This window comes from Squalius cephalus (genome assembly GCF_949319135.1).
Source record: "Squalius cephalus genome assembly, chromosome: 7".
Lineage (NCBI taxonomy): Eukaryota > Metazoa > Chordata > Actinopteri > Cypriniformes > Leuciscidae > Squalius > Squalius cephalus.
This window is the reverse complement of record NC_137128.1, coordinates 37635823-37645822: the sequence shown is the minus strand read 5'-3', so window position 1 is coordinate 37645822 and position 10000 is coordinate 37635823. Positions and strand designations below refer to the sequence as shown.

General features: G+C 36.0%; 1 protein-coding gene across 2 annotated transcripts in view; it reads right to left on the bottom strand.

Moving 5' to 3' along the window:
• The window catches only part of pard3ab (par-3 family cell polarity regulator alpha, b), an 82943-nt gene extending 74535 nt beyond the window's left edge, over positions 1 to 8408 (bottom strand). The window contains exon 1 of one of the 2 annotated variants that reach the window (XM_079875296.1): positions 8066 to 8408. In XM_079875296.1, the coding sequence (XP_079731422.1) occupies positions 8066 to 8185 (120 nt within the window). In that variant the 5' untranslated portion in view covers positions 8186 to 8408. The remainder of the gene's footprint in view (positions 1 to 8065) is intronic. The other variant, XM_079875297.1, reaches the window with a different exon arrangement.
• Positions 8409 to 10000: the final 1592 nt, after the last annotated feature.

Below are 10000 nucleotides of genomic sequence, written 5' to 3'. Positions count from 1 at the left end.
TTCTCTCTCAGAGCACAGACACCGTTTTTAATTATTCACATGACTCCATTTCCTGTGATAAACTACTAAATGGACACCAGCGTATCAGCTACATCACAACAGCACTCCACTTCCTTGTAATAAAGCAACATCACACAACGGCAACATTGTCTCAACGACACTCCACACAACCATCACAATTTCAGCTAAATGATCTCAACACCCCAAACATGCCACATCATCATACTGACTTTAGTTTTCCCTCATAATAACAACACTCCAAATCAACATAATATCAGCTAATTATCATAACAACGCTCCACGGCTCACAGGCGCTCAACAATAAGGATTTTTATATGTGTTTTACTTGTACTTGTCCCATCAACATTTTACCTGATCTAATATGACTTTTATATTAACCTTTTTTTAAAGTTTATTTAATATTTGACTGTTTAACAAAAAGAAAACAAGCTTAAAAAATTACAATTACAAAATAAAATATTGAAACCATATCATAGAGACCATGACACATTACAAAAAAGGTCTCATTTGTTAACATTACTTACAGTTTTTCTCAGTCGCTTTGGTGCATTTCTCATAACACTATTTACATTTGCACAACAGTTAATGCAGTTCTCAAAACAATTAGTACAAACTGCAAAACCTAGTTGATAACCTGCAAAAGCGTGTCACTTGCTCAAAATGGATAGCTCATTCCTCAAAAGCAAGTATTTATGTCAATGAATGTGTCAGTGTCATCAAAATGAAAAGTCCTGACACCATCGTTTATGAACAAGATAGTCAAATGGCTTTGTCATGTTTTCATTATGACAGTTTACTCTGTAAATGTTTTCCAATGATAAAAGTCAGATCTTGGTGACACTACCTGAAAATGCTCAATACAGCACTAAATACTATTTGCACAGCCATTTGAAAAATACAGTAAAGTTACACATTACTGTATGTATGAGGTAACGGAGTACAAGACACTGAATATGTATGTTTCACATTTTTACTGCATATGCTCTTTGCAATTCTAATTTGTTCACAGCATTGTGCAAAAGAAAAAATACACCCTTATTTACAACAAACATAAACTCCCTTTGGGTAGAGCTGTGCACAACTGTAAACAATATTGCAGTAGGCCTATATACTGTATTGGAACTGAACATACAACATACATAGGACTCTAATCATTCATGCACATCCAGACGTTCCTCTCTGTCTGGTCACATAATTTCATCTACATCCCAGCGAATATCATCTCTTGCTCAATTGCAAATTGTTCAATTTAGGAGACTTTTTCAGCATTTTTTTTGTTGTTGTTGTTTTTTTAAATGACAGATTTTGACAACTAGTTCAACATTTTTGTATGTAATGACTCAAGCAATGAAATGAGGACTATTAGTTTTATATGGAATGACTATTCATCATTCACAAGTATAGTTAATTTTGACTGACATGACATAAGCAAATGATAATGTTATAAAACAGCAGAGAGTTGTATGAAAGCAATGGATGCATGTCCAAAAGCATTTGCAATTTGTTGGAAGGAATGAGAAACTGCTACTATGATGTGCACAAATGACTAAATGTTGTGGAGGTTGAACTAACTGTTGTGCAAATGTAAATAGTGATGTGAGAAATGCACCAAAGCGACTGAGAAAAACTGTCATGCAATAACTAACATGAAATTAAATGAACAATATTTTTTACAGCATTTATTTGAAAAGACAACATTTGATTTTTAAAATATATTAGTAAATGCTGAGATTAACATTAAATACGATTAATAAATGTCATAGAATTATTGTTCATTCATTGTTAGTTCATGTTAACAAATTAAACCTGATTGTAAAGTGTTACCAAAATGATAAAAAAATGTTTTCCATTTCAACCATATTAGGTGGAATTATAGCCTAGTAGAGCTATAATGTATCCTCAAGACAGAAGTAAATGAAGCATTTTGGCTGGAAAATACAGCGATTTATCATTTTCGAACCATTCTAACTGATGCTTCTATGACTTACAGAAATTTTTGCTATTTTTGACAAAGCCTCTTCTATAGAGCTGGTAAGTCCCGCCCCTTCCGCTAACCCCACTGGACCTCTAGGTTGAAAAATCATCAATGCAAGTGAATGGGAGAAAATAATTATTTTCTGGTCCCGTTTGAATTTTGCCATGAATGTGAACATATGTTGTCTGTGAATTTTTTATATAATTTTTCGTGTAAAGAATGCTACAATTTAGCTGGTAGAAGTTTGATACGGTTAGACTTTGTGTGAGAGCACTTTGTGGACTACAACTCTTCGCTGCTTTCGACGCGAATCTGAAGAAAGAACAGACGATTTGGTTTGAATGTTGACATTTGGGTACAAAACACACAGGCATCTCGATCTGTCTCCATAGATTATCGCAGCATTAGCACCGTGATTTGACAAGTGGAGGAAAATGTGTTATGGGGTGACGTCACATAGGCGACATGCAGTCTTTGTCGTTATGTCTTTTCCACAACTGCTAGCCAAAGAATCATAAAATATACTGTCAAACTCGTAACATGAAAAATTATATAAAAAATTCACAGACAACATATGTTCACATTCATGGCACAATTCAAACGGGACCAGAAAATAATTATTTTCTCCCATTCACTTGCATTGACGATTTTTCAACCTAGAGGTCCACTTGGGGTTTTACGGATGGGCGGGACTTACCAGCTCTATAGACCTTATGTAGCCCCGCCCCTTTTCAGCGCTGTGCTCGTTGTCTTTTGACTTCCGGTCTGTATTTTCACAGCGATTTTGCGTGTTTATTAGTGAACAGCTCGTTTTAAAATCTTCCTGGTCGACTGACATTTGTTAAGTCATCTGCTTTAAACATTACAACCCTTATGAAAACTTCCGTTAACTTTACATTAAGTAAATCCACTTCAAAAGCTAATTACTCCTGGACAGCAGCGCCATAGAAATATACAGAGCGACCGCAAAAACGGAAGTTAAAAGACAATATTCTAAAGATGGTGGCGCCCTCGTTTCTCTGGCGCATAAGGTCTATATAGCCAGCTAGTTATCTTTAGCTTAGGTGACATTTTTATCAGCGACAATGTTTAATATACAGATCACAATTCCAAATGTTTACGTTTTCAGCGCTGGACAATTGACAGTTGGGTCAACTGGCTCAAACTTCTTAGACAGGCCATCCTTAACTTCATCATATTATCAGATTTGCCATAAAAATAACACTCCATAAGACTATAATAACTGCTCCATTACAATAAAACTCTATATCATCATGACAAAACTCTACATCATAATAACAACTGTCATCATCACAGCCATATACAACAGCAATGTTCTCTTTAATAGCAAACAAAGTGGCAATAACTTTCATTTAAAACTGAATCTTTCACCACACACAAACACACTCACAGGTGGCTAGCACTGTAAACACATGTAAACTATTCTGCTCATTCGCTACTAAAGGAGAAAATTATTTATTCATGTGAACAAACATGCTTTTGTCTCTCTCACTCCTGCTCGTCCTTTGTATATCGAGCTGAATCTCTAGGCCTCGGATCATTTAACTTTAAAAGCTGCGTATTGAACGCTATTACTCTAAGTGCTGCTGATTTTGAATGCTGATTTCCCACCGGAGCAAATCAGACTTTGAGGTATTCTGGGAGATCAACTAGTGCAAATGGTGGTCAAAACACAAGTCCAAGCTGTTAACGTCTATTTTCATCTCGGACACACATCTACTGTAGACATTCTTGGATTCAATCGCAACGAAGTTAAATACATATTAATGCTTAGAATTAAAGTTATAAAACTAATTCAGTCAAGAGCAGAGAGTGATTTTCTTAGTCTTTTGTTATTTTATTAACAAGACAGCAGCAGGAATATTAGACTGCTGTCACTTTAAGAGTTTATGCACGGATCCAATATACTGTTACACAACATGCATTATCTTTCTCAACTATTTAACATTCCGAAACTGACTGTGTTTAACAGAATACTTGTCAAGATGGCATTTTGACATAATTTTGTGTGTATTTGACTGTTTAGGCACGTACAGTACAGGCCAAAAGTTTGGAAACATTACTATTTTTAAAGGTTGTATCAGCGATTTCAGGCCCAAAAAAGGCTCAAACATAAATGATCACATTCATCTAATCTTTCCTAACGATCCGCTAGCTGCCCGCCCCATAAGCATGCTGTCAAAAAAACGCGTATCTGTAGGCAGCCTAGGCTCTGAAATCTGACAGGGGTGGGTGTTGTGAGGTTTTGCGCTCGTGCACGGCTGCACGCGGAGTCCTGCATGCAAACCCCCTGTCTGTGATTGGTTGGAACACTATTTATTTTGGTTTTGAGTGGTTGGTGAGACCAACTGTTTTTGTGTGCAGATCTCAGAGCCTAGGCTGCCTACAGAGACGCGTTTTTTTGGTTTTGACGCGTTAGGAAAGATTAGATGAATGTGATCATTTATGTTTGGGCCTGAAATCGCCCAAAAGTTTAGAAACATTACTATTTTTAATGTTTTTGAAAGAAGTTTCTTCTGCTCATCAAGCCTGCCTTTATTTGATCAAAAATACAGAAAAAAAAAAAAGTAATATTGTGATATATTATTACAATTTAAAATAATTGGTTTTCAATTTATTATACTTTAAATTATCATTTATTTCTGAGATGCAAAGCTGAATTTGAAAACCAGAAATAAATTGAAAACCAATTATTTTAAATTGTAATAATATATCACAATATTACATTATTTTTCTGTATTTTTGATCAAATAAATGCAGGCTTGATGAGCAGAAGAAACTTCTTTCAAAAACATTAAAAATAGTAATGTTTCTAAACTTTTGGCCTGTACTGTATCTGAAGCTCATAGTATACTTCGTCTATGCGCATTCCACCCCGTCTCAGAGCGCGCGCACAGGAGGCCGCCTAGGGAACAGTATCTCTTTCGTGGCTTAATGCGCTTTAAATAACGCTGTTTAATATCAAGCACGTCCCGCAGTTTAGCAACAACAGACTGCATTTTAGCAACAACAGACTGCATTTTACAACACTCACTTATTTGGCTGACGGAATGCAGGAGCGGCACAATAATCGCTTCACATCGATTATCTTGTTTTCATAATCGTTGGAAGGCAAAAAACGAAAATCAATTACGATTAATCCCACAGCCCTACTAAGCACATAACATTACCATAACAATGAACTTAAACTTACAGAGATCCTACTTGCAGATTTATTTCGGCGTTGATGGTGTTGACAAAGAAACGCATAAATCCGGGTCCGAGGGCTTGAACAGCTCCAGGTAGAACGTCACGTGTTGCCATCTTGTAATTACGGTTATGACATGGCGTGAACACAGCATAAGCTTGTTGTTTTGGTTCAGAAGGAACTGTAAAAGGTGGCTGCTGTTTGTTTGTGGCGCTCGGTGACTGTCTGCAACTCTGGATAGCCTTACGGAAAGCGCTGATGATGCGACTGACCGCCGAGCAGAGTGCAGGGAGGTATGGAAATTAGGGATGGGCATTCGATTAAATTTTCTTAGTCGATCATCGGGAGAATTAACGATCGACTATCGATTAATCATTAATATTTTTATATTGAAATTCATTATTTCTTTAACTTTTTATAAATTAAAAATGCAATGAAAATACAAAAATACAGTTTGTTTGTCCTCGATGAGATCTTTATTACAAGAAGATCAACTTGTGGCAGTGAAACTGGACGTTCGGTAGACATGAAGATATGCCCTGCGGTGCTCTAAAACAGCGGAACCGTGAAACGTGATCGACGAAATTCTTAACGATCAATTATCGATCGTCGATTAATTATGCCCATCCCTAATGGAAATACATTTGTTGACAGGCAGGTTGGACAGCGTATCATTGCATTCGGACCGAATGCAATGATTGGATGAATATTTTTTTGGTCCTGAGACTTCCACAGAAGATATATGTACATGTTTTAATATTTAGATCACTTATTGATTGCTATCAGGATGTGAGGAGAGTTTCAACCAGTATAACAAAAAGAGTTTATAAAATAAATTGCCTACCCTGCCTTTAACCGGTTTGTAAAGAAAAAAAAAGAATCACGCCATCTCAGCATGGTAGCGCCCATGAGGGGTCAACCCCTTATGTAGAGTAAAACAACATTTTCTATTAGTCTGACATGACATGTCTAGAGACGTATGATATTTTTAAGCCCTGTATATCCTCCTGGGACCCAAGAATAGACTTTTGTCCACTGTAGTGGACATTATATTTTAGTGAATTTCTCTGACGTCATACATGTCACATGACACAACCTGGGTGTCCTGTAAAGAGCACATTCAGGACTTTTCAGAGATACCAAATGTTTGGAGGTTTCACCATGAAAACAACTTCTACTTGGTCTTTAAAAATGTCTGACATTAATTTAGTGATCAAATGTAGCATTCTTATGGAAATATGATAATATATTGTAATTATAATTTAAATTGGACTACTTTTCAAATTGTATTTCATAAAACAACATCTCAGGAAAATGTTAAGGGGTTTCAAATAAAAAAAATATTTTCTGTTCCAGAACAGGGCGTTGATTTCAAACGTGTCCACTGTAGAGGACACCAGGACTTAAATCATGTTTATAAGGCATTTTGTGAGACACAACAAGTGAATATGGAAATAAATTATACATCAATATTCCTATGAAATATTAGATATTATTATTAAAATGTTGCCAATTACTCCTCCAATTATTACACTTCTTTTTTCATTAAATGTTGCTCCAAGAACACATTAATGTGCAAATTAGATACAGTTTATATATACATTGCATTGAATGGGAATATTAATTTATGGACATTTTACCCACATATTGTATAATGTAAAATGGTGTATCAATTCATTCCGTTATTTCTTTCATTACATAGTTGAGAATAATCTTTATACAAATTTTGGTTGAAAAAATCCTGAAACCCCCAAATTTATTGGTGATTGAAAAAAAAAAAAATCCCATTGTTTTTGCCTATACATATAATTTCATGTCATTTTATTTTTTAAACAACTTAGTCCTGGCGTCCACTACAGAGGACATAGCATAACTTATGAATAAAATATTATTTTGCAAAAATGTTTTTTTACCATTTGTTTATTGTGATCTAAACAGTGTGATGACATGGAAAAAAACTAAATTCAAAAAACTTTTTTTTTCTGGGTCCCAGGAGGCTATATATATATATAGAGAGAGAGAGAGAGAGAGAGAGAGAGAGAGAGAGAGAGAGAGAGAGAGAGAGAGAACCTCAAACGCCCCAGAGACACACTGACGCAAACTTTTTTTTCTTTAAACTTGCAGTTTAATCAACGAAGCTGAACGTCCAGAACTAGGCGCGCGGACAGTGGGCTCTTTCTCGCGCTACACAGACAGCTTTGTTGATTCGTCAACAACAGCGTTGCGGTTTTGTCGCGTCGCTCTCTGTAAGTGTAAATATGCTGTAACTCGGTTTAGACGTGCCAAATGTTTAGAAGTCATATCACAGTGATCACTGTTAGCCTAGCTGCAGCAGCAGCAGCTCTCATTAACTCATTGAAACAAAGCGCAGGACTCATACACATTATGAGAAAAGTTCAAGACGATTTTTTTTTCATCAAAAATAGCTTAAGGACGCGTCAGCTGCAGCAACCCGCCATGTAAACAAAAAGTCAATGTACATGATATTGCAACCTGGTAAATAATGTCATTTCTAAAGGGTCCCAAAGTAGGGTAATAACGTCTGAGAGTAAACTTCGCACTCTCTTATATTAGGCTACTTCATATTTGCCCTATTACTGGTTTCTAGCAATCTACTGTAGACATAAAGAACAAAGAAGACGCCCCAACGCATTAGAAGAAGGTAAAAACGCACAAAGCTTTATTAACTTGTGAATAAATCCGTTTTTTTCCCCCTGTTCGGTGGAGTTGAAGTGTCCGGACTGTCCCAATCCCTTCCCCCGCTCACTTACTCCGTCTCTACACCGCCATATTTGCAGCCCTCACCGGCGCAACTATGTTTCCAAAGCACAATCAGATGATACACTGAAACAGCAGCTCACCTTAGCGATCGCTCTCCTGTACCGCATCGCGGCCTGCTGAACGAGCCAGTGCACTTTAATGTTGCCATCTCCGCAGGGAACCACGACCCGAGTTCTTCCAAAACACACCGTCACTTTCATAGTTCCAACTCTCCTTAGACCTTCCCGAATCCAAGGGAAACTCGGGATCAAAGGCTCCGGTGCTCTGATGCCCAGATCATTAATAATCTTTGGTTCACCACCTTGACGGCTTATTGGAAGTTACAATCGGTACCCGTTCCGTTTCATCGCGGCGGCCGGGCGCTGTGTGGCGGTGTATGACCACCTGTTTAGTGTTTTGGGATCTGTGTACGGGAACCGCGCCGTGTTCAGTCGGTTCAGGAGCAACGAAAACGAGCTTCTCGCGCCCTCTGGCGGTGGGAAATGTCACCGCTTGTACTTGGGATGACAACATAAAGAGTGCTTTTTTTTTCTTTCTTTTTTTTGCAGTTTTTGAAAAGTTCAGGTCCATGTTTTAGGTCCTCCCATATATAGTGAAACATGTGAATATCGATTTGTGAGGGTTGGGTTGGGTTAGGTTTAAAGCATTTATTAGATGCAGAAATGCAATCACAATCTCTTAAATCACAACATTGACTAAACTGATCTTCAAATTAGAGCCTTGTGAACAAACCAAAGTCTCAAAGTCTGCATGGAGAAGAATGTTCTCCAAATGTTGCAACATTATACTCAAAAATTAAGTTAAAATCAAATGACCTTCCAAGTAAAACAACCAAGTAAAACCTCAAATAATGTATTTTAGACAATTATTGCTCAATTGACAAGAAAACCTCTCTAAATAATATAGTTATATAAAACTAACCTGCAGCATATACACAACTATTAACCAGGATTTAAGATTTCACTCCAACTTGAGACAGAATAATACTTGGACTTGACTCAGAATTGGCCTTGGAAAGACTTATGACAAAAAAAAAAACACTCAAGTATGTCAGTATGGAGAGATAAAACGAAAATAAAATAAAATGAAGGATTAAGTTATCAATTTAATAATTTAAACATAAAAAATTAAATAAGTAAATCACTTTTTATATGGACAGATTAATAAACATATATTTGTATATTTGTACTTTATTGTAAAGCGAACTTGAGTTTTCTGAAAGGCGCTATATAAAATAAACATATTATTATTATATGTGTATTAATCTGTCCAATTAAAAAGTGATTTATTTATTTACATTTTTTATGTTTAAATGTTTTATTTATTTAAATTTTATTTGTATTAATTTGTTTGTTTAAAATTGTATTGATTAATTTAATTGTTTTGTTTATTTTAAATTGAATTAAGTTTTAAATATGTTTCAAACTTAACTCATATTCTAAAATAAAAAATGCCAGTTGCTTTTCTTTATCCAATAGTCAGTCAAGTGTCATTAGACAGTTCACTTGTGGGGGCGTCCAATCATCTTTCAACTCAATTTTATGAGCAACCCCCTCTCTAAAATAAAATATATCTATTACATTTTTCCATTTAAAAAGTGATGTATTTATTTATTTATATTTATATTTATATTTATTTTTTTATCACTCCTATCATTTGTCAGTGTCAGCATGTGGACATTAGCTTCCAGACATATGGACAATTGTGCATATATTTATGTATTTGTGTGTGTCAGATTTAACTTTCTGCTTGTAGGACAAAGCTGTACTAAAATAGAAACATTGGGAACATAAAAACACACTCAGGGCCTGATTCAGATTAGTTCTACACACCCAGTTGAGGGAAGCTTTAGTGGAACAGCTGTAGGATTACGTACGCATGCTTTGATCTACTATAAGGCACGGTGAGCAGATGCTAGATCCATTACTGAAGATCTGAAGCACTGAAGAGAACCGTTCTACCGGCCCTCTCACACACACAGTCAGTTCTGTGAGTTGCTGTCTGCATGTTTAAAG